At 36.7% G+C, this 27,208-nt stretch overlaps 2 protein-coding genes across 13 annotated transcripts in view; both read right to left on the minus strand.

Moving 5' to 3' along the window:
• LOC137028521 (membrane-associated phosphatidylinositol transfer protein 2) overlaps positions 1–20,558 on the minus strand; it is an 84,453-nt gene extending 63,895 nt beyond the window's left edge. For 5 of the 11 annotated variants that reach the window (XM_067397398.1, XM_067397388.1, XM_067397399.1 and 2 more), the window contains exon 1: positions 19,962–20,558. The gene's annotated coding sequence lies outside the window, so the exon portion shown is untranslated. Of the gene's footprint in view, positions 1–2,266; positions 4,782–5,264; positions 6,618–6,661; positions 6,775–12,708; positions 13,021–19,961 lie in introns of those variants that run through there. The other 6 variants (XM_067397390.1, XM_067397392.1, XM_067397394.1 and 3 more) reach the window with 6 other exon arrangements.
• A 1,438-nt stretch (positions 20,559–21,996) lies between these two features.
• LOC137029393 (M-phase phosphoprotein 9) overlaps positions 21,997–27,208 on the minus strand; it is a 30,381-nt gene continuing 25,169 nt past the window's right edge. For both annotated transcript variants that reach the window (XM_067398986.1, XM_067398987.1), the window contains exons 22-24: positions 26,413–26,630; positions 25,565–25,633; positions 21,997–23,137 (exon numbers count right to left, since the gene is read on the minus strand). In XM_067398986.1, the coding sequence (XP_067255087.1) occupies positions 23,036–23,137; positions 25,565–25,633; positions 26,413–26,630 (389 nt within the window). In that variant the 3' untranslated portion in view covers positions 21,997–23,035. The remainder of the gene's footprint in view (positions 23,138–25,564; positions 25,634–26,412; positions 26,631–27,208) is intronic.

The following is a 27,208-nucleotide window of genomic DNA, read 5'->3' on the forward strand; positions in this document are numbered from 1 at the left end:
ATATTAATAATAATAAATGTTTCTTGAAAAGCAAATCAGCACATTAGAATGATTTCTGTGTGATACTGATGACAAGTAATGATGCTTAAAAAAAAAAAAAATCAGCTTTGCATCACAGCAATAAATTACATTTTCAAAGTCATTGTGTGCAAAACATTTCATTTTGTGCTCAGAATAAAAAAATAAAAAATAAATGTCTTTGGCCGGATTGGAATGCCACAGAAAAGCAAACAAATGCCGATTTGGAACGCCACAGATTCTAAATTAAGGATATCAAATACAATAGAGCAGTGTTTTAGAAATGACAAAAGCACAATAAAATGATTGCATTTATCCTCTTTTGGCATATATATATATCAGAATATCTGTGGTTTAGTCATTCTTCCACAGGACAGGCAATAAAAGGTCACAGCTGGAAGTGATTATCGAGACCAGGAACAAGTCTGTAATGGTCACTGCTGGTGAGTCACAGCTGCCAGCACTGGTGCATTTTGGTCTTGAACTAGGTCAGGGACCCTGAGCATTGCATCTCCTCTGGGCTTGTGGCTAGACCTGAAATATCAGCCAAAATGCACTGAGGCACCATCATGAAGGCCTATGACGTTCTGCTGCATGCCAGAGACAGATGCCACTATACATTCCCGACAAAGCCTGCTTCCTTGAACAGACATCTACATATTCCTCAAAGAACATTACAGATGACATCTTCACTCCCATTGAAACCGGTTAGTCTGGATCGCCTGGATACCCTATCGTGGCATTTTAAAACAAAACACAAGCTCTATGGGATTCGTTTGTGTCAGATGTGTCACACAACACTGACATATGTTAGTACGGAGAGGGATTTTCAGCGCATTATCTTCCTATTTCTCACCAGCTGGTTAAAATGATACCGTACTACATTGGAGCTTGTGTTGTCACCCATCTGTAACGTCAAAAAGACATGCACTGCAGTTTGCATCAGAAGCAATTTTCCATAATTATGTTCAGATGGTTTCTAAAAATTCCTTCCATTGGCAAGTGCCTTTAAGAAGACAGTTCCCTTCTGAGACTGCTTTCCCAGGAATTATGTGTCCAAACAAACACACATACGGACATCGCAACCCGATATCTTTTTTAAGCACATCTCGAAAGCTAAATTCAAAATACAGGAGCGACTAAAAAGGGGGCAATAACATTTAATGGTGTATTAATTATCACGGTAAGGTAATTGCTTGTTTGTTTGTGTCAAGTGTCCACATGGTTAAAATGGCATATCATCATTTAGGGGCAGCAGAATCTGTCACACTTCAACAGGCTTTTGATCAGAACCTGTTTGTATCTAAATATAAACATATGAGGAAACGTCGTCTGAGCTAATGGTATTTGTAATGAACATCCTTAAAAAATGTTGACATCATTGGATTTAAGATTTTTTCCCCCATTAAAAGAAGTGTATCAGTTAAATTGCGAGGAGAAGTGAGGCAAAAATCACAGCCGAGACATCACAGATGAATTTGCATGTGAAAATACTGTGGGAATGATGAGCATTCCATTAGAGACTCGGATCAAAAACAGGAAAACAAAACATGCAGACTCAGAACTCTCCGTCCCCTCCAAAAACACCTGTTTATCAGTTGTGTCAAGAACCAGGCGCTGAGATTCAAGACGTCTGTCCAAGCATAGGCGTTTTACCTGTTAGATGGCGCTTATCATGCTGTCTATCCAACTGATCCGATCAATGGACAGAAAGCAGCCGGTCCACATCTCATTCCCAAACAGAAGCATTCTAGCATCCTGCCACCATTGTTGCGCTATTTTATCCTCTGATCTGAATGAAGATGTCATCAAACGCTGCCAGTTAAATCATCGGGGAAACATGAAGGGAAAAAAAAATTTCTCTTTTTTTTATCTCCTTCTCACTTGCAACCTTTTTCCTCTGCCGTTTCGCCTGTATCCACCTCTTGTGAGGCTATAAAGCTCTGTTGCCATGGAAATGCAAAAGGCTGTTGTGGGATTGGCTGGAGTTGGTGTGATGAAAGTGGCTCAGGGACGGCCCACTAACTGCTGTACTCATGAGAGGTCCCGCCCCCTCCTGTTTGCATTCGCTCTTCCAGACTGACTGATAGCTATTCGGTTCAGTCAGTGGAGAGGAGAGGAACATCTGCAGCTTAATATGAGCGCAGGTCTGTCAATAAGCATTACGCAGCATCAATGGAATAAAAGAAAATTAATAGGGGAAAAATGAACAGGGAGGAGTCATTGAAACTGACATAATGACACCAACCTCATAAATTGACTCAAGCCTTTGAACGCTTTTGCATTTCCCACACTGATTATGGAGGGAAATCTGCAGAATTCTGTAAAAATACATTTAAACATGGTGAGGTGAACATTTATAACACTGAATAGACTACTACACTCTCATTAGTGGCTAAAAGCATTATTAAATTAGCCAAAATATTTAATAAACAAACACAAGGGAAAGGGGAATGTGTTGATGTTAACCAATGACGGCTGATCCAATTTTGTGGAATTCTGCAGGCATTGATTCTGACCTGCCAGTAACTTATATATTTCAAAACATCAAATTAATTAATATTTATACTTGCAATGCAAGACAGACTTCCAATTTACATACTATCCATCCTGAATATTATGCATGCATGCTTGCTTTTTGAGCTAATTATACTGAATTAATGATTAGTTTTTGGTCAGATGGGTTTTTAAAGGGGAGCCCAGATTGAATGTGTCATTTATTATAGCTCCTATTTGGGTGTGAGTAAAAACACACCGTTTTTGTGTGTGTCCCTTTAAATGCAAATGAGCTGCTGCTCCCGGCCCCCTTTCCAGAAGAGGGCGGAGCTTTAACAGCTCAACAACAACAAAGCTGGAGAATCTCACGCAACCAAAATGAGGATTGTCAGTAACGGTGTTCAGCCTTACATTGTTCAAACCGGAGTCGACACTGATGGAGAGACTCAGGAAGAAGTTACAACTTTTAGAATGAAACTGGACGTTTCTGAATGGTTAGTGGATAAATTTATGTAGTTGCTGTGGAGTTGATTCAACTCATCGACTAGCATGTGCCGTCATGTTCATCTTTTGTGTTGAACTGACCCTCGTTTGTGAAGCAGTCCGGTGTAAAATGACGGCATGACAACAACACTCTACTACAACAACTTTCCTTTTCTCTAAAGCAGCCCAACATGGCCTCACCCCCTTTGGTGCATGTTCCCGGGGGTGGGGTTTATGCAAATTTTGGGGTTTGTGATGTCACTAACCCAAGAAGAAGCTTGTTGTAGTCCCTACCAGCCGTTTTGTTATAGTCCTTAAAAAGCGATTTCTGTAAAAGAAAATATCTCCCTTTGCATTGAACGTCATAACTTTGCAGATGTTGTTCATGCTCAAACAGCAACATTACACACTAAAGTTAAAAAATTGAAATCATAATCAATCAAGTGTTCTTTTAATTTAAACAATTTTATGTACATCCAAATGTGCCATAATTTAATAATTAATGCTATATCAGCATTATTTTAGCCATCCTGCACTCTAAATATAAGCATGAACCACTGAAAAAACTATACGGGTAGACCACTACCCACAATCCCTTGTCACACGGAAGTGGAATTTGTGCTGGGTCTCTTTCCAAGAAATGATGAGGAATTTGAGCAAAAGCTGCCACTGCTGTACTGTCTCACTACACTTAGTATGTACCAGTCACAAGTTGTTCTAGTGTGCAGTAAAAGAATGTGAATTGTGATGCAACCAAAGATAAGATAATTATGTAAAAAGTGATCTTTTTACATCATATTTTTTCAGATATTATCACTACGTCTTTAATTGCAAAAGATATCTGGACACAAGCCATCTGTCTAGTTTGCTTTCAAGAACATTGTGTTCTAATGTTTAACTCAACTACAGACATTAATGGCCACTTAGTTTTACTTTAAAAAGACAAAGTGACCTTCTTACAAATATACAGTCTCTCAGCTTGAGATCATCTTATTCCGTTATTAATCTTTAAATAGCCGACTTTGTAAATGATTATTTTTCTATTTACCAAAATTTCCCTCAAACATCTGACATGTTCTTGTTTAAGCAAAGGTTGCGCTGGAAAAACATGCGTGATAATATGAGGTACCACAATCCACTTTAATGAAAACTATCAATGATGAATATTGGCTCACTAAGGCTCACTGCGGTTCCCAGAAACACATCGACCTCTGAGATTAATTCACTTAAACAGTGCTAATGTGAGGTCTGCCCGTAGATTAGATATGTGTGACATTTCATATGGCGCTGCCTTAAGCTCTGCAGGGACGCTAAGAGCTCTTTATTGATTTCTTTAAGGTTGTCGTCCACCACGATTGGGCATCTCGAAGCGGTGTACAATTTCGACAACGCATCAGGGTAGTTAGTCAACACAGCAGCTCCAGACATCCAATGTCATACGGGATGCCTACAGGAGGGAAACTGAAAACTATTATGATAACAAGATGATGACATAGCTAATTTCATCTGACATAAAAATATTAAACACTATTTATTCAATAATAACTTGGCAACTCTTGAAGTAATTGTTATTTAATGTAGTGTAATTATGATACAATGATAGCCACATGCCATATTTTTTTTAGCTGGTTAATGTTTTACTTTAAACTTATAATATTAAATATTTTCTTTAATATTTACACTAACGTTCAAAAGATTTTTTTTTTTAAGAAATTAATGCTTTTTTTTCCAGCTAGGATGTATTAAACTGATCAAAAGTCACAGTTAAAAGTAAGACTTATACATTGTTACAAAAAAAATCTTTCAAATAAAGTTATTTTGAAGTTTCTATTCAAAGAACCCTGAAAAAAACATAAATATGAAGCAGCACAACTGTTTTCAACATTAGTGATAATAAGAAATGTTTGTTGAGCAGCAAATCAGCATATTAGAATGATTTCTGAAGGATCATGTGACACTGAAGACTGGAGTAATGATGTTAAAAAATTCAGCTTTGATCACAGGAATAAATTACATTTTAAAATATATTCACATAGAAAACAGTTATTTTAAATTGTAATACTATTTCACAATATTACTGTTTTTACTGTATTTTTGAACAAATAAATGTAGCCTTGACGAGCAGAAGACACTTTTCAAAAACAATAAAAAAATCTTACTTTTGAACAATAGTATAACTCATTTTTTAAAGGAAGTGTGTACAATAGCATTTTGGTGAAGTTAAAATTTAAATTTTAGTATTGAGAATTAAGAAATTTCATTCTTACCGCTATCGTGACAACCACACTTAAAACCTTAAAAGAAGTGGTATGCATGTCTCATTATGTGATGTTCAAAAACAGGAAATAGGTTGGGGACTTTGGGTATGTTTGACATTTCACATCCTTCTAGCCGACCTGTCGACGGAGCCTGTTGTGTTCAGCACCAAACGCCACGTTATCTCGCCATCAGCAGGTTTCTGTTAACAGACCCGTCTATCTAGCAACGACAATTTGTTAAATTTAATTGATCTGAAGTCCTTTGGCGTCTCAACGCTGCCGACAATACGCAGACACAGGAGTCTGACACTTGCTGGCTCTGAACGCACATGACCCACGTCACTGGTCCAGCGTAACTGCTGAACATGACAAAATAAAACAGGATTTTTAATGCAATGTAAATCCATGAGCACACAACGGTGACAAAGGGCTTCCTTCTGTTTCCTTTGCTTTGGACACGTTGTCTAACAGGACAAAGGACATTGGGTGTGTTTTGAATATTACAACTGTTGGCTACTGTGACCAATTTTGTCTTGTACATCTCGATAGCGGAGATTAAAAAGAGGTTATTTGCATCACTGCCATGAGAATTAACACCATTATCTTATTTTTAGGTGTCAAAGGCTAAAGCAAATTCTTTAAAATGAAACAATAAGCAGTGTCTGCTAAGATTTTAACAAACCTCAAACCTTCAGTAACTTCCTCATGTTTTGTTGAGAAAATGTGCTGATCGGAATTATGATTTCTAACTGGTGGACGATAAAACAAGTGAAAAAAGTCTAGATATATCTGAGGTAGGGATGCACCGATAATACAATTTTGGCCGATACCAATAATTCTTTATATTTGAAAGCTGATAACCAATATATTGGCCTATAAATCTAAAAGTTGTTTGTTTTACAGTCCTATAGCCAACTTTCTTTATAAAAAAAAGGTTTAATTTTGTTATGCATGGACTAACAATGAATGAACAATAGAGGGTATGTACACTTTCCCGCCGGAACATTGGACTGAGTGACAAAATGTCCTGCTGCATGACTGGATTTAATAGGGGAATCTGCGAAAACGCAAGTAAAACAAACGATTATCAGTATAATTTGGATATAGAGTGTTCCTTACAACTTAAAGATCCAATGATCCATGGATTTTGTAGCCAGGAATCATGTTTCCTGACATGTGCCTGATTTCGACACCGGGGAAATACGCAAATACAATATAGGTAGGTCTAAATCCTGGGGATCACTTATATCAGTGTTATACATATTGTAATATCGTCCGGCCCTAAAACTTGTATCGTTTTTGTCAGCATTTATTTAAAAACATCCAATTATGCAGAATATAAGATGCTAAATATTTAATTGTTGAGTTGTCAACACAATATATAACAATACAATATATAAATTTACCTTGAAATTCAACATATTGACAAAATGATAACTGCAAATCCACGTTTTGAGTCCAGTTGTTTCTGTGAATTGCTTCTCTTTTCTGTAGCTTTCGGCAGTCTATAAAAATATACCTCAGCTTTCTTGTCAAATCTATCTGTACAGTCAGTCACACAGCTCTTTCCCATTTTAGACGTGTTTCGTGTTTTTCGCGGCATTCACGCTAAAAACCAATGATGACGTCACGTGCATACCATTTATACTTCTACAGGATGTATTAATCTTAGATAAACATTTTTAAGATCCGAAGCTGTATCTATTAACATTAGTGAATGCACTGTGAACTAACATGAACACAAATATTTTATTAACTAACATTAACAAAGGTTATTGATTTCAAGTGGCATTTAAATTTTCTTATCGGATCAATAACGAAAACATTAAAAATGACCATTTATCAGCCGATACGACATGTTGGCCCATATATCATGCATCCCTAATCTTAGATCTTTTAATACAAGTCTAAAGAACAAAACAGTACAAAAAGGAGGGAAACCACTAGGGATGTGCACGAGTACTCAGACGTGATGGCAATGATCAATCATGAAAATGAAAAAGTGATGGATTTGAACGTGTGCAGTGATACTGGAATCACTATGATCATGAAAATACATGCAAGATGTGCCTACATAACATTATAATGAGATAAATTCTTTGTGCTTTAGTTGCCCGTGTTTCAGCGTTGTTGTTACATTGTAGAAAAGCGCATCCACAATGGGAATAACACATTCAAACATGCATGGTCAAGTTCACATGTGCATTTGTGTCCTTTTATGCTGATGTAAGGCCCTAATATTTCTTTTATGTTGTCTGAGTAATCTCATATAGGATGTGTCATATAGAACAGGCTTCAGTGTTCATTCATTCTTCAGCTTCACATCATGCAATCTTATTTTTTTAGTTATATTTTCATATTTTGATGGACAAATTTTTGTCATATTTTTATTTGTCAGCAATAATTTTCGCATCAGTGTATGCCAGACATGCCCCACCCCTGAGTATTTGTTTTTAAAACCTTATCAGTACTCAAAATGAAAAACTGACAAAAATGCCCATCCCTAGGACACCCAGAACACCAACCACATAGCAACACCCTGGCAACCAGCCACATGTAGTATTGTGCCACTTGAAATCAAAAAGCCTCACTAACATTTTCTTCAGAAAACAAAAAACATAGTTTTTATACATTTACGCCCATTTTCACAGATGAGGCTTAAGCTAGTCTCAGACTAAAATGCATGTTTGAGCTTTTTTAACTGAAAGTATATTAAAATCTCTTAATATGTCAGTGCCATTTTCTCTCAAGATGCACACCATGTGTTTCTAAGGCATGTTTATAAAAGCTACTTAAATGTCTTAACTGAACTAAGGCCTAATCCTGGCTTAATCGAAGCTCTCTGTCTGTGAAACCAGGCCATAATGTCTTAAAAATCAAAATTCAAAAAATATTTTTTTTATGATTTCGTCTGCATATGTAAAGTCTGTTTGCATGTAAAGTACAACAGCTTTGCATGGACAAAATGCATCACTTCCAAAACAGAATAACCATTCCAAAGTGTATTACTAATTGCACACACGGGCGACATGCTTCGCTTCCAACTAAGCTTTTTTGAAAACACCATAAAATTCTTATCACAACATCCGAAGTCTCTTCTGCTTCAGATAAATTAGAGGCAAATAAGTCGGAGACAACGCGCCGCTACACAAGGCACATGAATAAATGGAGGAAGAGGGAAGCGCAAACAAACCCTTGACGTGAGGGGCGGATGATGAGAAAAGGCAGTTTATTTATAGAGCGGGCCAGCTGATAGTGGCTCGCCTCCGTGCTCACTCGTTTCTTTAAATTATTGTAATAAATCACTCACCTCACGGGGATTTGAGCTCAGATAATCGTCAGCCACTCATCTCATGCAGAGCTTCTACTCTGAGCTATTAAAAACCTTTTTAGGGGCCAGTCGCATGAAAAAATGGAATCTATTGAGAAAACGGCTTCCGTCGGAGTCTGAGATGGTACGTCGTTGGTGTTGGCAGAGCACATTAGGGGGCTCGGGGTATAATGCATGAGTTTCATAAGGTGGATACCTGATGCGACTGCCGATATGCTGTTGGGTAATGGGGAGGAACAAATAACGTGGCTAGGAGGGAAAATGCAAAAACACAGCATCCAAACACATATTATGAACCACAGAAAATCTCCCAAACTCAAGCCTTGACAGGGATAAATATATGCAAATATGACACCTGTACGCTGAGAACATATCATTTTAAACCTGGCTCCTGATACTCTATAGCTAAGCACAAAATTTATCAATGGAAATCTTTCCTTAACTCCTTTCCTCATCTCCTTCTGCGTTTCTTTGCGTTGCAAATACCTGCTGAAATAACAAATGCAAATCTAAAAACCTCACAATAAAATGCAAATCGCTTAGAAAGTGAGCAACAAGGCTGTTTCGACAGAATGATGAAAGGGCTGATGGCGTAAGCGGGTCGCTGTGTGCGGTGGAGGGAAAATTCCACTGGCCCTGGTACCCTATCAGATTCAAACTCAACATTGCCGAACTGCAGAAGCCAAAACGCCTCACCACAGACACCATCATCAATGCAGCTAATCGAGCTGTTGTTTCTGGCTTTGATTAACTGGTAATGATGAAAACCATAAATGGAAATACGTGCCAGGTCCAGCATTAAGCTGCGTGTTAATATTCAAAAGGCAAAGCAAATATGAAAAATCAGTTTGTAGAACAGAACGACTTGGACTGGCATCGATTTTTATATGAAATTAGCATAACTTGAGGCTTGAGAAATCGATCACACTGTTGAATACTGCATCAGGTGTTTGATATTGAATATCATTTCACAGCCAGATGCCTTTTGCATGAAGCTAGCTGAGTTTCAGTAGATTTAGAGTTGACAAATCCAGATAAATCCAACCTGGTTTGGATCAGGTTCAGCGCTCGGTATAAACGTTCTTTATCAATTCAGAGTTTGCAAAGGATGAAGCATGTGCATCTGAAAGTGTGACACGTGCGGCAAACAACCAATCGCATAGAGAGTGTCTGTTTGATTCACTTCTCTGGTGAAGATTAAGAGATCATTATGAAAAAATATAATGAAATTAAGAGCATTTACAAGGCAGGAATAAACAGAGTTTGAGACGGCAGCTAAAAGAAAATATCTGAGTATATATCAATGCATGTGAATCAAAGAAATGGGCTTAATCATTTATATAGGTTCACAAACAGCTTAAATGAATAGACTTTTTGTAAATGCATTATATGTGAACAAATGTATTATATTTATATTCATTTCAAAGCAAAGTTTAATATTGAAATATTGAATATTGACAAGAAATATTGAAATCTGAATACTAGATTGTTTTCTCAGTATTGATATTTGAAGGGGTGGTTCAGTGTTTTTTTTCTAGGCTTGATTGTGTTTTGGGGGCACAGTTTAACATGTCAATGCGTCGTTTTTTTTTTAAAACGCTGTATTTTTCATATATTTTATCTTTATTCTACACCTCTGTTTCCACTGTCATATGAACGGCTCGTTTGACTTCCTGCTTCTATGAAGCCACTCCCTCCGACATACGCAATGTGCTCAGATTGGTTAGCAGGTTGGTAGCTGGCCCTGTGTATCATGATTCGCTAAAGCGTCCGGAAACGTAGTTAGCGCTTCAGAGGAAATGTAAATAATAGCGCCTATATTGCTGTATCAAATTGAGCCGAGTCAGACCCAGATGAAGAGAGTCAAGCAGAACCTCTGCAATCGCGGCTTTTAAAGGACGTTTATGAATGGTATTTCATTTAGTATTTGTGTCAAAGTGTTTAGATAAGCTGTCACTGCTGTTTGTTAGTTTTTAATATACAGTTTTATCCTGATTAAAGCTTTACTGTAGTAAATACATGCCTGAGTAGTCACATTTTTGTAAAGGTATCTTTTAGCATGAACAACTGTTTGTCTATGAACAGAGACGTTTGTTGGTGTTTGTTGCACTAGAATTTAGCTAACTGGCTAGCAAAAACGAGTTGCTCTTTGTATATGTCCTTGATGCATTAAAAATAGTAACAGAACTATAACATTACGTTTAAAAGTACGTAAAACGTACTTACAGTTTGAAGCCAATAAACAGCAGTTTCTGCTTTTAAAGTAGGAACTGTTTCATCTTTCAGTAAAAGTCTTTGTGTAAATCCAGCATTAAACTCGTGTAGATTCAGGAAGCTGTCTTCTGCGCCGCATCCAGTGTAGAAAATATCACAGATTATAATGGGTTCTATTATCTTTTGACGCGTCGCGCAGCTCGCGTTCGGTGTAAACAACTCTTCCGCTTTCATTATGCTGCGCCACATGGCCTCGCCCACTTTGTTGCATGTTCCCAGGGGCAGTGTTTATGTTAATAGCAAGGGATTAAGATGTCACCAACCCGGGAAGAAGCTCGTTGTTGTCCAAACCGGCCGTTTGTAGGCAATAAACTGCCATAACTTTAAAAGACAACATCTCCGTTTGCATTGAACTTTCAGCGCTGTAACTTTCAAATACTGTTTATGCTCAAGCAGCAACATTAAACACTAACTAAAGTTAAAAAAGTGAAATCGCATTGAACCACCCCTTTAAGTATCATCGAATTAGAGTTCTGAATAGGGCTGAACAATATATTGATATTCACACTGTTTTTGCGCGGTGGCGCTCGTTCACGGAAGACTATGAAGTTTAGAGGAGAATGAGGTTCGCTAGCAGAAGGCTCGTCCACTACTGACAGCAAAATGGAAATATTTGTATGACTTTCTAACATTTACAGATGGAATATATACCTGTGAAATGTAAGTTATGCGCTCGGATAAAACTACTGTATATCGATATAAACGGTATGCTCCGTATAACGTATATTAAAAATATATCGGTATATCGTACAAACTCAATATACTGCCCAGCCCTATGCCAAAGAGATCGTAGTTGGTACGTAATCCGTAAAGACCAGGCATCACAGTTCGAAACGTGATTCTCGGGATTAATTGCAAAGTTCAACCATCATAAGAGTGAAAGTTTATAATGTGCAAGTTTCAGGGTCTGTCAGTTTAAACATTGAAGAAATTTTAAACCATTTGAACAAACAAATACGTGAAAGAGAACTCAATTTGGAACTTGAGTGCTGTTTTCTGTGCACAACGAACACTGAATTACGTTCTCTTTCTCGTCTATTTGTGCTTGAACGGATACATATGCTCAAAATGATGTCAAAATACCCGTCTCGACAAGTATCCTCGCAAACAGTCACTTATGGCTCACATATTGTAAATGTAAAAAATTGAGAAAGAAATTGAGAAGAAAATTGAGAAAGAAAAGCTGTCACTTTAAGACAGGCTGCTGTCTTAAAGTGACAGCAGCCTAATATTCCTGCTGCGATCTGAGTCATTAATGCTAATAAAACAACAAAATACAAAGAGGAAATCACTTTTGTAGCTTTAACAAAGATTAATTATATTTAATTTTGTTAAGATTATGCAGTGTTATTTTACATTTGATTATTCAATTTCTGTACCTGAATACTATTAGACTTACCTGAAAAACTATAAAGCACTGTTTATTTCTTTTGTATCTTTGTTCTGTTGTATTTACCTAATGCTTGTAATTGAATGGTTTGCACTGATTCATGGAAAATCTTTAGGAAATCAGTTATTGCATTAACCAATATTAACTAACAATGAGCAAAATATTGGTTACAGTATTTATTCATCTTTGTTAACGTTAGTTAATAAATGGCTGTTAGTTCATGTTAGCTCACAACTTTTGATTTTAATAATGCATTACTTAATTAGAATCATATATGCTATAGAATATTTTTCATTGTTAGTTCATGTTAACTAATGTTAAACAAACCCTTATTTTAGAGTGTTACCATTTAAAAGTACATTAAAAATCAAAGCAATATTTACAATGTTGATTCATTTTACATCGTCAGCCAAATCATTGCAAATACATTACAAATATATTAAATACATATCACCTACCCCAGCATCTTTTTATCATTTGACACCATCAATCAAAGTCACAGTGGGCGTGGCCTCAGTGCACCACACGGTCTAAAACCATTAGTGTCCGAATGGGCTCCAAGAGCAAAAAGTGAGAAATATACAGTTTCTTCTGGCAGACACGCCATTCTGAGCCCATAATGACACAAACCCCACAACCACGGACCCATTTGTTACCAAGATTAGGCACCTATTAAGACCAACTGGCCATTTCCTGATTGCATTCATTAATAATAGCGCTCTGCTTAGTGGAGAACAGCTATTGCCCACACACAAACAAAAACCTGAAGTACTGATGTCACAAAAGAGGTAGAAGCAGGTAAGTCCATACTAATAGAGTGGTCCTTTCAGTGTATTGCCTTTCCAAGTCTATTACTGTAAGTGGGGCGGACAAACACTATTAAAATTTCAAAAGACATTGACGTTTGGCTATGCCGTCACAAGCAGCATGAGCGCAATAACGCTTGGGGATTGTCCTATGCAACTTTTCCATTTGTGAAATTAGGACGAGGTCAGTGGATGGTAACATTTCAACATAGAGAGGCTTGTGATGTGTTTGAAGGGATAGTTCACCATCAAATGAAATTCAGTCATTACTTACTTATCCAAGCCTGTATTGCCATTTTATTTATTTATTTATTTTCAATTATATTTTTTATACAACAACGGTTTATGGTGATCATGGCTCTTATGGTAATCATGACTCCAAAAACACTTACAAAGACAACAAAGGTGACAAAACACTATTAAAATAATTCATATGACTTGCACACTATATTCAAAGCCATATGATAGTTTGAGGAAGAGACCAAAAAGTCTTTATTTGCTAAGCATTTGAATGAATCAATATTAGCTTTGAGAGCTATGGATTTTAGGCCAATAATGACAAAATATTTCAAGTCATCACACAAAACTATCATGTGACATTAGAAGACTTGAAATATAATGCACAGCAAGCATAGTGCTTTTGTATTTATTGGAGCTTGAAAGGGATGGTTGAAGTTGACCACCATTAAATGCTCACCCAAAAATGAAAATTACCCCATGATTTCCTCACCCTCAAGCCATCCTAGGTGTATATGACTCTCTTCTTTCAGACGAACACAATCAAATTTGACTTCATAAAGTTGTAAATATGGATATTTTTCTTTCAAAAATCCATCGCTTCGCTTCAGAAGGCCCTTATTAACCCCCTGGAGCCGTATAGATTAGATTTATGATAAATGGATGCATTTTGGGCTTCAAAATACGGCCCCTGTTCACTACCATTATAATGCTAAGGAGAGCCAGGATATTTTTAAATATATCTCAGATTGTTTTCGTCTGAAAGAAGATACACCTAGGATGGCTTGAGGGTGAGTAAATCATGGGATAATTTTCATTTTTGGGTGAATTATCCCTTTAATTGTGGTTAAAAAAAGGGCTGCATAAACATCCTTTAAAATTCTCCTTTTTGTTCCATAGAAAAAATAATCAAGTTTGATAAGACATGAGTAAAGTTTTCATTTTTTGGGTGAATTATTCCATTAAGATCCCATGATCATTCTGTTATGGATCATCATCCATCCTGTTCCTCTTGTCAACTGCGGGAATCAACTCTTCCAGATCAGCTGAGCTGACTAATGAGCAGAACAGGGAATAGAGATGTCGATGGAGATGGTATGGTTATTTGTAACTTTCCGTAAGTTATATAAAAACACCCAAGCATATGCCCACACAGCTCTTCTGCCAACACCAACACATTTCCTGCTACAGTAGGCTTATTAACGAGCACAATGGGTATATCTGGAAGCGGAGAAACCAGTGGTGCCCAGTGGAAACGTTCGCCAAGAAAATCCAGCAAGAAATAGAAGAGGACGCATCAATGCCGGAATGACTGATGGGATGATTCTCCCCAAAGAATACTCAAGGAGATCCGGAACAAGCTATACTAAAACATGATACAAAGAGCTCGCACATAAACCTACACACTTCATTTATTAATGGTCTCACCTGAAAGATATAGTGTCTGGAGACGAGAGGGTCGAGCGTCTCTGTTACACTCTCTGCCCGCTCGAGGGAAAAGTGCTACTGTTACATGGGTTAACAGATTCCACTGTACGCCAACGACTGTCAGTCATATCACACATACGAATGCAAGATTTTGTATTTGCATTCATTTATTTTTAAAGAAAGGGCTTGGATTGGGCGGTGATGATATGTGGTGTTGGGTAAAGTAATTTAAAAATAATGCATTACAACATTGTGTTACTCCCTATGGAAAGTAATGTGTTGGGCTGGGCTTGCTTGTTTGTTTTCAATGTTTGTTTTCAAATGTAAAGGCCCTTTCACACCAAAAGTGAAATGACTTACTTCAGCAATAAAAACAAAAAATGAAACACAAATGTGACGTTTAACTGAAGTCATTTTTGCTTATTGATATGGTTGAATAGGATCATAGAAGATCAGCAGCAAAGACATTGGGTAATAAAGTGACATTAAATACATAAAGTATATTTGTATTATTTAGCATATCTAATAGTTGCAGGTTTGCATAACACTCTTAAGTTTGCATTTTACTGTTTTTATTAATTTCTGAGGAATAGTGAATCTGCTTGTGCAGGTCCATTAGCTGAATGTCTGATGAATATGGCACACAAAATTGGAAACACTTCAGGAGTTTCAAAATCATCATCTCAATGGTTGAATTCTACAGTATTTCTAGGAGACGTGCGTGTTGCGTTCTTTAACGGTCTGCCTGGAAACAAACCAACCACTAAGCCAAACCCCCTCATGGAAAAAGAAGGCTATCATGTTGTGACAACAACTGTGACAATTAGGGCTGGGTAAACAATACTGATTTCTCGATTTTAATCGATTCAAATTTTTACGAACTGATATTGATTCTTAAATCCCAAGAATCGATTAGTCTAGTCTGTTTTCAGTTGATGAATGAACAGATGTGTAGCGCGCCTCCCGTCCTATAAATCGCAATAATTTTTGTGCTTTGTTACTTTTGAAGCAAAGTCTCAGATTTCAAATGACGTCCATCTTATTATGAGATTCAAAAAATAAATACTGTTTTGGCGCTGTTTAATGTGAACATCCTCTCCTCCACTTTAATACCAGTTACAGCGGGAAATAAACATGACTAAACATCTGAAGGTATGTTAAAATATACAGTACAAATTACCGAAATCCGTATCATGTCTCGTGTAATCGCTCAATCAGTGTTTCAACCTCGGAAAGACATCAATAAAACAGCTTGTAAACAATGTCACATAACGGCACATTTACCTCAGAAAAACATATTCAGTGACCATAAACTCATTAGTCAGCTAGAAAAGTGAACTCTAGAAAGCAACATTCTGATAAATATAGCTATGCACCGTTACATATTCATTAGCCTATAATGTTCTTCAATATTTAATGCATGTTTGAATAAATCAGTTATGACAGCCGCAATTTAAATGTTTATATTAAAAAAATGAATTGGAGTAGAAATATGATTATGTAATTCATAAACTTTATTTATTATATAAAAAAAAAACAATTTAGTGTAATTTAAGTGTTTAAGTTAACGTGTAATTTAAGTTAACCTTCAATATTATAGTAATGTAGTACCAACTGACTCCCATGTATAGTTTACAGCATTAGTTGAGAGATTTTTTTCCATGTACTGTAACTGATGTACTACATCCAAAATAATCAATAGCAAATCAAAATCGTAATCGAATTGAAAGCATGTGAATAGAAATTGTGTCAATACCCAGCCCTAGTGACAATGAGCGTTTCAGGATCAACTAAATGCTGGATTTTCAAAAGTAAGTGAAGTATGTAAAGTTTGCAGCATAGAATCTATAGTTTTAATAGTTTTACACACCGGTCTCTAATTGTATGGACATCGACGTTACATTATCATGCTCCTAAACATGACGCGGAACAAAACAAACTGTGATTGGCTGCTTTAGACTAGGCGGGTCTTGGCCAACCGAAAGCTGCAATGAAGTCCAGACCTTCTGCCGTCAGTCAGAAGGTGTGGCTACGTGAGACTAGGGCTGGGGGATATATTGCATGTGATTGTCACGTGCATTTTGTCAGTAAAGCCGGTTCCCTGATTACCGCTAAATCGCCATCACCTGATTTCAAATGGAGCGGCATTTCATAGACAGAGCCGTAGATCACTGACAAGCCACGCAATATTGCGTTCATTATCGAAGGCGATTCATCTGCGATATGAACGGGATATTGCGTAGCTTGTCAGTGAACTACGGCTCTGTCTATTAAATGCCGCTCAATTTGAAAGCAGGTGATGGCGATTTAGTGGTAATCAGGGAACCGGCTTTACTGACAAAATGCACGTGACAATCACATGCGATATATCCCCCAGCCCTACGTGAGACTACCCCAACACTGATGATATGTACCATGCAAGGGTATAAACAAGTCAATCGGAAGAGATTCGGCTATACAGTTTATAGTACGGCACTACTAAAAAAATAAAAATAAAAAAACTCAGGCAAAAAATCTGTATTTTTCAGATTTCATCAAAAAGATCTTCATTTGTGTTTTGAAGATGAACAAAAGTCTTATAGGTTTGGAACGGCACGAGGGTGAGTAATTAATGACAGAATTTTCATTTTTGGCTGAACTAGCCCTTTAAATATTACATAAAAAGCTGTTATGGTGTTTTGATTTGATAGCAGACATTCATTTGTCATCTTTTCAAGTATTAAAGTATATTTAAAGTATTTAATTCAATGAATTATCAAAAAAAAAAAAAAAAAGTATTTCTACATTTTTAGGTACATTTTGGGGTTGATTTTCCAGCAAAGATAACTAAAATGTGACATACCTAGTTATCGTGATATACAATAATATTTTAACCCAAGGAAAATCCATTGCAAAGAATGCACAGAAACACAATGGATGACAAACTTCCTGGCCCATATGAACACACGTATGTTCTGTAGCAGCTTTGTGGCCCCTAGCATGCTCGGTTGCCTTGTTTGGAGGGAATACATTTCAATGTTTACTATGTGGCTATAAATAAGGTGCAACTGCGTAGTGTCGCCCCGTTGATTCGCTTCCCTCTCTCCGGTGTGGAAACAACCCGCTGCTGACCGTGTCGGGGTCATATCGGCATGCTGTCATGAGCCTGGCAGCGGCCTGCCTCACCACCGTCCACCCATACATCCCTGCCAGAGCTGCAGCTATTAGCAGGCGTTCTCCGGCCGGGGCGGTGAGGAAGGGGGGGAGTGGAAGGCAATCAATACTCTGACTCATTCTTTCTACGATGGCTGCTTCATAACAGGATTCATTAAGGACAAACCTAATCATTTTGGCAAGATAATTAGATACAAGGAAGCATTTTTTCCTCTCCATCGATGTGCTTGAAAAGAACATTGCAAACTATGAGGTCTCGCTAACTAAAAATGTAGATTGCTGGCGAAAGGGAGTGTCCTGCGCAAGCGCGACAAAAAGAGGCTCTGAAGTGGAATAGCAGCTAAAATTAACAATTCCATGACAAGATAATTGTGACCCTGCGATTAAGACATGAAGAACATCCCAATTATCTTGACAAGACTGAAATGGATGATGCAGGACTGTGTTCGATGTGTTTATTAATCAAAGACAGATGATCGAGGATGGAACCACATATTTAGGACTGGGGGAGCAAATGTGCAAATTTAGAAGCAACCATTGAAAATATCTATAATGGTCAACTCTAGTTGGATGGATGGATGGACAGAACGATGGATGGATGGATGGATGGATGGATGGATGGATGGATGGACAGAATGATGGATGGATGGATGATTGATGGTTGGATGGATGGACAAAAAGACAGAACAATAGATGGATAGATGGATGGATACTAGACAGAATAATCCAAACTATATCAAAAACATCTCTTTTTGTCTTTGAGTAATGGAAGAGAAAGGGCTTTCTAATCTTTAACCAAATAAGTTACTTCTAAGAGTTGATTAACTTTTGCCATTCAATAGACCAAGACAAACAAGGTCATCAAGGAAACAACCCCACAAAAAAATGGACAGTAATTATATAGGCATGCACACAAAAATGTCATCTATATGACCGGCCTATTGAGACAACCCAGTTTTCCCAGTTTTTCCCAAAAATCACATGGCAGAAGTTATATTTACAAAAAGAAATTTATATCTAATAAGATACTTTAGAGCTTGGCATAATTTGAAAAAAGTATATTCAAAATAGAAACATACGTGTAAACTATTTTTGTAAGGAATCGTTTAGGTATCGGTATCGAAAATTTCTGAACGATACCCAGCCCTAAATAAATTACCTTTACTGGCCTGTAAATCACTACATTAAAAACCCGTATTTACAGTTTTTCCTGATTGTGGGAACAGTGTTAATTGTGAACCTAAAATGTTGATATCAAAATAGTTACATCACTTATTTACATCACAGAATCACTCAAATTAGGTATTCGTGTTATATGGGTGTACGTTAAGTGGAAAATGTTACTTGTAGAGCTCAGTAATCTTCTTCAACCAGGTAGGTTATCTCTAAAAGCCAATTAACTTTGATGGACAGTAAGAAGTCACAAAGTCAACAGCCCAAAAACCAAACTATATATCTCATAATCATAATCATAAAATGATCCATTTCCATTCCCATCTATAACTTAAATGACACAGAAATAGAAGTAAGGCTCTTTAAAAGATAATATCCATGAAAATATCATTGCTAATTCAAGAAACTGAATCATTAATACAGCATACATTATTACAGGTACAGTACAGGAGTTTGACTACAATATCAAACTGTGATAAGTGATTTGACTGGCCAGTGATAACCTTCATTAACTATTCATGCTACTGTTAAGATTGGCCAATTTATGAATCCCATCTAATCTAGACAGTTGTAAAAAGACTGAAGATAAGACTAAAATTACAGCATCTAAATAATACAATAATCTCTTCCACAATTAATTAACACCCACATACATTAATCTCATTATAACTCCCAAATGGTTCGTTTAAATAGGGCAATCCGTTTAAAAAAAAATAAAAAATAAAAATAATAATAAAAAAATCAGGGTTTGTGGTGTTTAATTATTTATTTTGGTCACGAATGACAGCTAAAGAAGGCCGTGACTAGCTAACTCGCAAGCGAGCGTTAAAATGAAAAAAATATGACCGTTGAGAATTACATTTCAAATGTGACAACCGCGCGAGCAGATATTTCCCGGGCTTTGTTTTTCTTACCTCCGTCGCGGAGTTTTAGCTCAAATCGGCTCTTATCAGAGCGACGCGGCCATCAATATCCGGCGGCTTTAGCTCACACACATCCCCGCCGCAGGTCGAGGTGTCTGCCGGTCGCTGCAACGCTATTTCCTCGCGCTGTGTGTAAGCGAGCCGCTGGCTACCGGTTCATCCGACTAAATAAAGCAGGAAAGCAGGCCAACACTGTCCTCCATGCAATCAAAAATAAAGTCCTGTGGTTTTCAAATAGAGCGTAACGTTACTACTCACAGTCCAAAACATGCACACGTCAATGAGGAGGAAGTGACAGGACTGGTTAAACCACACTCGAGCTCGGCTGTCACAGCCTTTGCATTGTTGTTTTCGGCATATATGAGGCTTCCTGCATCATTATATCCGCTGCAGCTGATGTAGAGGATCCTTTAAAAACAGCATGCAGAAAAACTGTACAGGTATGCTGATCCGTGCATTTGCGTGGCGTCCCGTGGGTTCTGCGGATCTATTTTAAGCATATGCTGTTTTTCAAAAACCTTGACCTAGCTTTTCTGTGCGTGCACGTCCTTTCCTTCTTTCTATCTTTACCGAAAGTGCGAGTAGCATCATTTCTGGTCCGATATCATTGGATGGTAAATTCGCCTCTCCCCTTCCTCTAGGGGTTATTTTTCCATCGCCGTAGTGCCCTCTGGCGGCGGCCTGCCGTAATGCGATAACTAAATCGCCGCTGTTGTAAAAGTTTTTTAAAGGGATAGGAGTAAAAAAAAAAAAAAAATTCTGTCATTGTTTATTCATCGTAACGTTGTTCAAAGTTCTTATGAATTTCTTTCTTCTGTGGAACACAAAGGGAGATAATTTGCTGAAACTCTAAGCTGCTTTAGTTAATACAATGGAAGTGGATGGGAACTAGTTGTCCAAAGGACAAAAAAGTAGCGTAAATGTAGACTGAAATTTAAAGGGATGGTTTACCCATGAAATAAAATCATTTACTCACTCTTGTGCCATTACAAAGCCGTTTTCATGCTTCTGTGGAATAAAAGTTAGATTTTTGCTAAACGTCCAAGCAGCTTTTTCATTCAATGAACGTGGATAGTTTATTGAAGCTTGTTTCCGTCATGGAATAAAAAAAAAAAATGTAAAAGATAATTGCGACTTTCATATAAACTCGCAATTCCAAGAAAAAAAATTCAGAATTGCGACTTTTTCTCTCAATTGTGAGTTATCTCAGAATTGCAAGATGAACTTGCAATTGACTTTTTCTCACAATTTCGTTTATATCTCACAATTCTGACTTTTTTTCTCACAATTGCGCGTTTATATCACAATTCTGACTTTTTCTCGCAATTGAGTTTATATCTCGCAATTATGTATTTTCTCAGAGTTGAGATAGAAACTCACAATTCTGACTTTATAACACGCAATTCTAAGAAAAAAGTAGCAATTACCTTTTTTTATATTTAGGGGCGGAAAACAAGCTTCCATAAATGGTTACTGCAGCTTTTAATCTCCCAAAAGATATAAATGTCTACTAAAGCTTTCGGAAAGTAAAATTAAGAGTAGTTCACCTATAAGTTTAGGGTGTTTTCCATTTTTAGCACATCGTTGTCATGTAAAGTTTTTTATTTTGCGTTTTTTTCGCGTACGGACGGCAATGTTGTCAAAACGATTCCGTTCACGCTGATCAACAAAAATTACTAAAAATGCTGCATTCTGCTGCCAGGCCAGTAGATGGCGATGTCACTTTGTAAAGAAACACTATGCGCCTTAGGCTGAACATGTAATATGCATGCGCATGATGTCACCGCTTTAAAAAATCTATTTTCTTTAGTTTGCATGGACACAACAGTCTCGTTTTCAAAAATTTGCACATTTTTATGTCCCAAAACAGCGTCGTCGTGTAAATGAACGGCCAAAACGCATAAAAAGTTTTCAGTTTTTAGTTGAAATGGTGTCGTGTAAACGGCCCCTAAAAGTCATTATTTTTTAACTATACCTTCAAGTTGATATTCACTGGAAATCTTGCCTTTCACCCAAGTTCAAAATCATTTATGCTTTTCCACGTACAAATCTGGCAGGTTTACAAAACACACACTTCTTTGTTTACATATATCCAGAAGCGAATTTTCCTTTTTTGGCTGAAATATGCCTTTAACAGTTGTGATGAATATAAACACATTTCAAAAGCTCACTTAATGAATGATCTGAGCAAACAGCCAAGAGTCTAACATAATCCAGATGTCATCAAATCATAATGACTCAAGCAATTAAGTGAACGCTAAATTACACTGCCAAACACATGATTCCGTATGCAGTTTTAATTGTGGAACATTTCTGTGCAACAGTTAAATAGATTCCGTGAGCTACAGGAAAAAAAGAAATGAACTGTCAACATCTAACGATGGAAAAGCAGAGAAGAGCATATTTCAAATTTCATGCATCAAAGTAAGCAGCACATCCTGTGTTGCATTGGAAAATGTCAGAGGTCTACCTTTGATAATCATGTGTAAACAGTCAGTGCTGGTTTGGGTCTGTGTTCTTTGCATGAGATGATTTCAACAAGGCAATTCAGCTCTATTTCAATTCATCCTATTATGCGCTATCATTCTCTGCTCTTATATGGCACAGGCAATGTTGTCACGTAAATGAATGAAACATGCCACAAACAGTGGAAAAAAATGATATACCTTTTCAAGTGTCATTTAAATCAAGAGTCATAAGACACACAAGTGGAATGGAAACATATGCAAATGAGCTGGCCTGCAGGACTGTCTTTTTGCCATTCATTTATCAGCAGCAAATGAATAAAATAAAAAATATCTACATCAAGTCAAGCATACAATTTTCCATATTTCTGTGACATTTAAAAAAGTAAATGTTTTTACAAATCTAGGCATTATTAAAATATACTTTATAGTATGTTCACCATGTAATAAAAACATACAAAATAGATCCTACAGTAAGAAAAGTAGAAATATTTACTGAACATGTACATATTAGAGTCTGTACAGTGGAACCATCGTTTCCATTGTGATAATAATTCATATGGTCCGGGATAATTCATGACAGTTCACTGCAGCCGTTGGCTATATGTTGGCAGAAGACCGCAGGATGTTGAATCGTTTCAAAGTCATGCGGATGAATCCGAGGTCATGGTTCACCTTTTCCAAGCGATTCTCCAGGGACACCTGGGAGACGAACAACATCATAAAGTTTATAATGGGTTATGCATAATCATCTCTCAAATAAAAATAATAGCAATAATCAAATGAGAGCCTTTCATTTGTAAAGTGTTTAATTCACTGGATTATTAACAATAGGCATTATCACAGTTATATAACATAAAAGACTTTTGGGGTGAATTTCCAGCAAAAATAACTATATTGTGATCAGTGTTGGGTATGTTACTCTAAAAAATAATGAATTGCTAGCTACTAATTACATCTTCAACAGTTTTATTGGATTACTATACTAATTACTCTCTCTAAAAAGAACTGCATTGCTTATTACTTTCTAACTCCCACATCAACCTCCACCAGTTGAACAAACAGGGATAGACATGAAACTGCTCTTTTAATTCTTTCAAATATATAATATAAAATGCATAAATTATGGCCAAAGCATTTAAAGGGATGTTGCATACATTTTAACATTAGATGTTAAATGCACTATTGTTTTATATAGAATTGTTCTAGTCTATACAGTATTTAATGCAATATTTTTGGTCTATATATTAGTGCTATCAATCGATTAAAAAAATAACTAATTAAATCGCACATTTTTTCTGTAATTAATCGCGATTAAAACATTAGATTTGACACAAAGTCAGAGTTTTTAATATTTTTATATTGTAATAATTTCAGTTACTCTCCAAATTAACATAGAAACAACTTAAAGACTGTATATTTTAAATATTTGTTTAATGGCATCTTTTTATGAATGAATGCCAGTGATCACTGCTACTGATGTCTCTATGAAATAGATTTTTTTTTAAACATGAATAATAGACATTCATCATTACAGTATAAATGAAAGCTAACAATTTCAACATTTATTAGGCTTTAAAAAATTTAAAACTTCACATAAACTCAATATAATGAATGTCATTTATCTGTGGCCTTCCTACCTGACTAACATAAATATACAGAAATTGAATAAGTTATCAAACACTTTAGAGTCTTCACTGCATAAATTATAAATTAAAAATGGATTAATCCTTATTAAAGCTACAATTGTCTCTGTTACCTTTGTTCTTTGATTAACATTAATGACAGACATCATCACAGCAACTGGTTTATTAGGCTACTGTCACTTTAAGAGCTGCTGCTGCTGCTGAACATGACGCAGATCTCATTTTCTCACAACTCATTAAGTTCATTTAAGATGTTATTTAACTCATTTAAGACTGCTCTTATGAGGGTACTCCACAAAATGGGTTGCTGTTAACAACATGTAAAATACACAAATTTAACACGTATTTCACATGTTGTTTACACTTTAAAGGGATAGTTCACCCAAAAATGAAAATTTGATGTTTATCTGCTTACCCCCAGTGCATCCAAGATGTAGGTGACATTTTTTCTTCAGTCGATCACAAATGATGATTTTTAACTGCAACCGCTAACGTCTGTCAGTCAAATAATAGCAGTAGATGGGAACTTCAACTATAACAGTAAATAAAACTTGCTTAGACAAATCAAAATTAAAACCTGCGGCTCGTGACGACACATTGATGTCCTAAGACACGAAACGATCGGTTTGTGCGAGAAACTGAACATCATTTATATAATTTTTACCTCTAATACACCACTATGTCCAACTCCGTTCAGCTTCCTGTTAGTGAGGTCAAAAAACGCGTTGTGATGACGGAAGTGATGTCTCGCCCATATACTTCAATGAGCGCGAGACATCACTTCCGTTGTCAGAGCGCGATCAGACCTCACTAACCGGAAGCTGAACGAAGTTGGACATAGTGGTGTATTAGAGGTAAAAAATTATATAAATACTGTTCGGTTTCTCGCACAAACCGATCGTTTCGTGTCTTAGGACATCAATGTGTCGTCACGAGCCGCAGGTTTTAATTTTGATTTGTCTAAGCAAGTTTTATTTACTGTTATAGTTGAAGTTCCCAATCACTGCTATTATTTGACTGACAGAGGGCAGCGGTTGCAGTTAAAAATCATAATTTGCGTTCGACTGAAGAAAAAAAGTCATCTACATCTTGGATGCCCTGGGGGTAAGCAGATAAACATCAAATTTTCATTTTTGGGTGAACTATCCCTTTAACAACATGCTGATTTTTGAAATCCGCGTATTGTACGTGTTGTTAACATTTTAAAATGCATGTGTTTTTGGACCCTTTGGCCTTCCATATGTGCAAAATTCAGATAGTGCGTCCTTGTTTGTCTTGTGGCACTTGAATGGTTTAAAAGCATTTGCATGAATAAGAGCGTGATCATATAATGTAACGCTAGCCAAATTATGATGCAAAAAACAAATGCTGCATTAATTGCGTTAAATATTTTTAACACGTTAAATGCATGCGCTAACGCACTAATTTTGACAGCACTACTACTACATCTATGCATCTGAATGGAAAACGTTTGTGTTCTTACCTCATCTAACCTGGTCTGCAACGTAACCCGGCCCCCGGCTCCAGGTATACGGCTCAGTGCTGCCTCAATCTGTGGAAAATAAATAAATATTCAAGGAAACTGTCACAGCACTCAGCAAATTGCTGCATGGAAACAGCTGAGCTTAAACAACAGGGTTTTGAATTAGCACTCCTCAGCATGATTAGGAAAAGGGAAGCCTGTGCTAAAAATAGAAATGATTAACAAGCAGCGCTATAAAGGCAGGTTATGTAATGTGTAGTGCTGAGGACACAGCAGAAACATGCGCTTCCATCGATCTACAGTCGCTCTCAAACCAGCATGGCTCGTGAGTCACACGCTGTCCAAACGCTCATGTGATGTTAAGACATGCAATCCATGAGCTTTGAGAGTTCAGAGTTTCATAATAATGACTTCAGCATGTATATGACCTGAAGGAAAGTGTTGAATAAACACAAATGAGCTGAAAATAAATCATCGGTTGTGTCATATTGGCCGAAGCTGAACACGTGAGCAGCACGACGCATGCATGTGATGCTGACACAGGATCCGGCTAATAATGAGTCGGCATTCGGACGTAAACAAGGAAGCCTGCACTGAGTTCACTACATATATGACAATCAGATACCCTCGGATTTTATCAAAAAATATCTTAATTTGTGTTCTGAAGATGAATGAAGGTCTTACGGGTGTGGAACGACATGAGGGTGAGTAATTAATGGGTGAACTATCCCTTTAAATTGTGTAACTTAATTATATAAAAAATATCTGACCACAGAATGCCACAAATGACCAATCAGAATCAAGTATTCTAGAGAAACGTGCAATAACAGGAAATATCCCACAATCACCTGCTGCTTTTCCTGTGTGAGCTCATCAAAGAGGCGCTCTGCATCAGCCAGCGACTGAATGCGAGGTTGACAGGAGAGGGACGTCTCTTCGGCAGCGTCTTGTGTCTGCAGCGAGCTGACAGCAGCTTCCTGTTCCTCCCAGCTGGGTCCAACCGCATGCTCCTCAGATTCACTGCTTTCTGCAGGCTCAGACGAGCCCACGCTGGACTGAGGGTTCACTGAGGAGGAAATTCACACAAAGTTTATGATTCCTGAAGGAAATACCAGTGCTTACAGGGTAGTACATGAGTAGTGTTAATGTTTTAGGTAAAATAATGGTTTGAAATCTATTATATGTTCACTCCTGAGCAAAAAAAAAATGGGCCAAGCCAAAAATATTAAGAGGTCTTTTAATGGTCTGAACCATTTAGATCACAAATCACAGGTCAGGAAATTAGGAAATCACATTATGTAACTAAGCATGGAATAGCCTTCTCCAAATTGCAGACATCACAGGAAGAAGAATCATTGTTGTTCCACTTAATGGTAATGGTTAGAAATAGAAATCTTTATTATTATTATTTACAATTTTTTTAAAGAATTTAATGCATCCTTAATTAAGTATTAATTAATCTCTTAATATAAAAAAAAAAAAAAATGTATAGCATATATATAATTATATATAAATATATAAATTAAATATATATACACACATATACATACATTATACATACATATATATATATATATATATAAAATACCATTTTATATACTTTTCTACAATTAATAAAAATTGTTAGATTTTTTTATATATATA

The sequence above is a fragment of the Chanodichthys erythropterus genome, chromosome 10 (genome assembly GCF_024489055.1).
Source record: "Chanodichthys erythropterus isolate Z2021 chromosome 10, ASM2448905v1, whole genome shotgun sequence".
Taxonomy (NCBI): Eukaryota; Metazoa; Chordata; class Actinopteri; order Cypriniformes; family Xenocyprididae; genus Chanodichthys; species Chanodichthys erythropterus.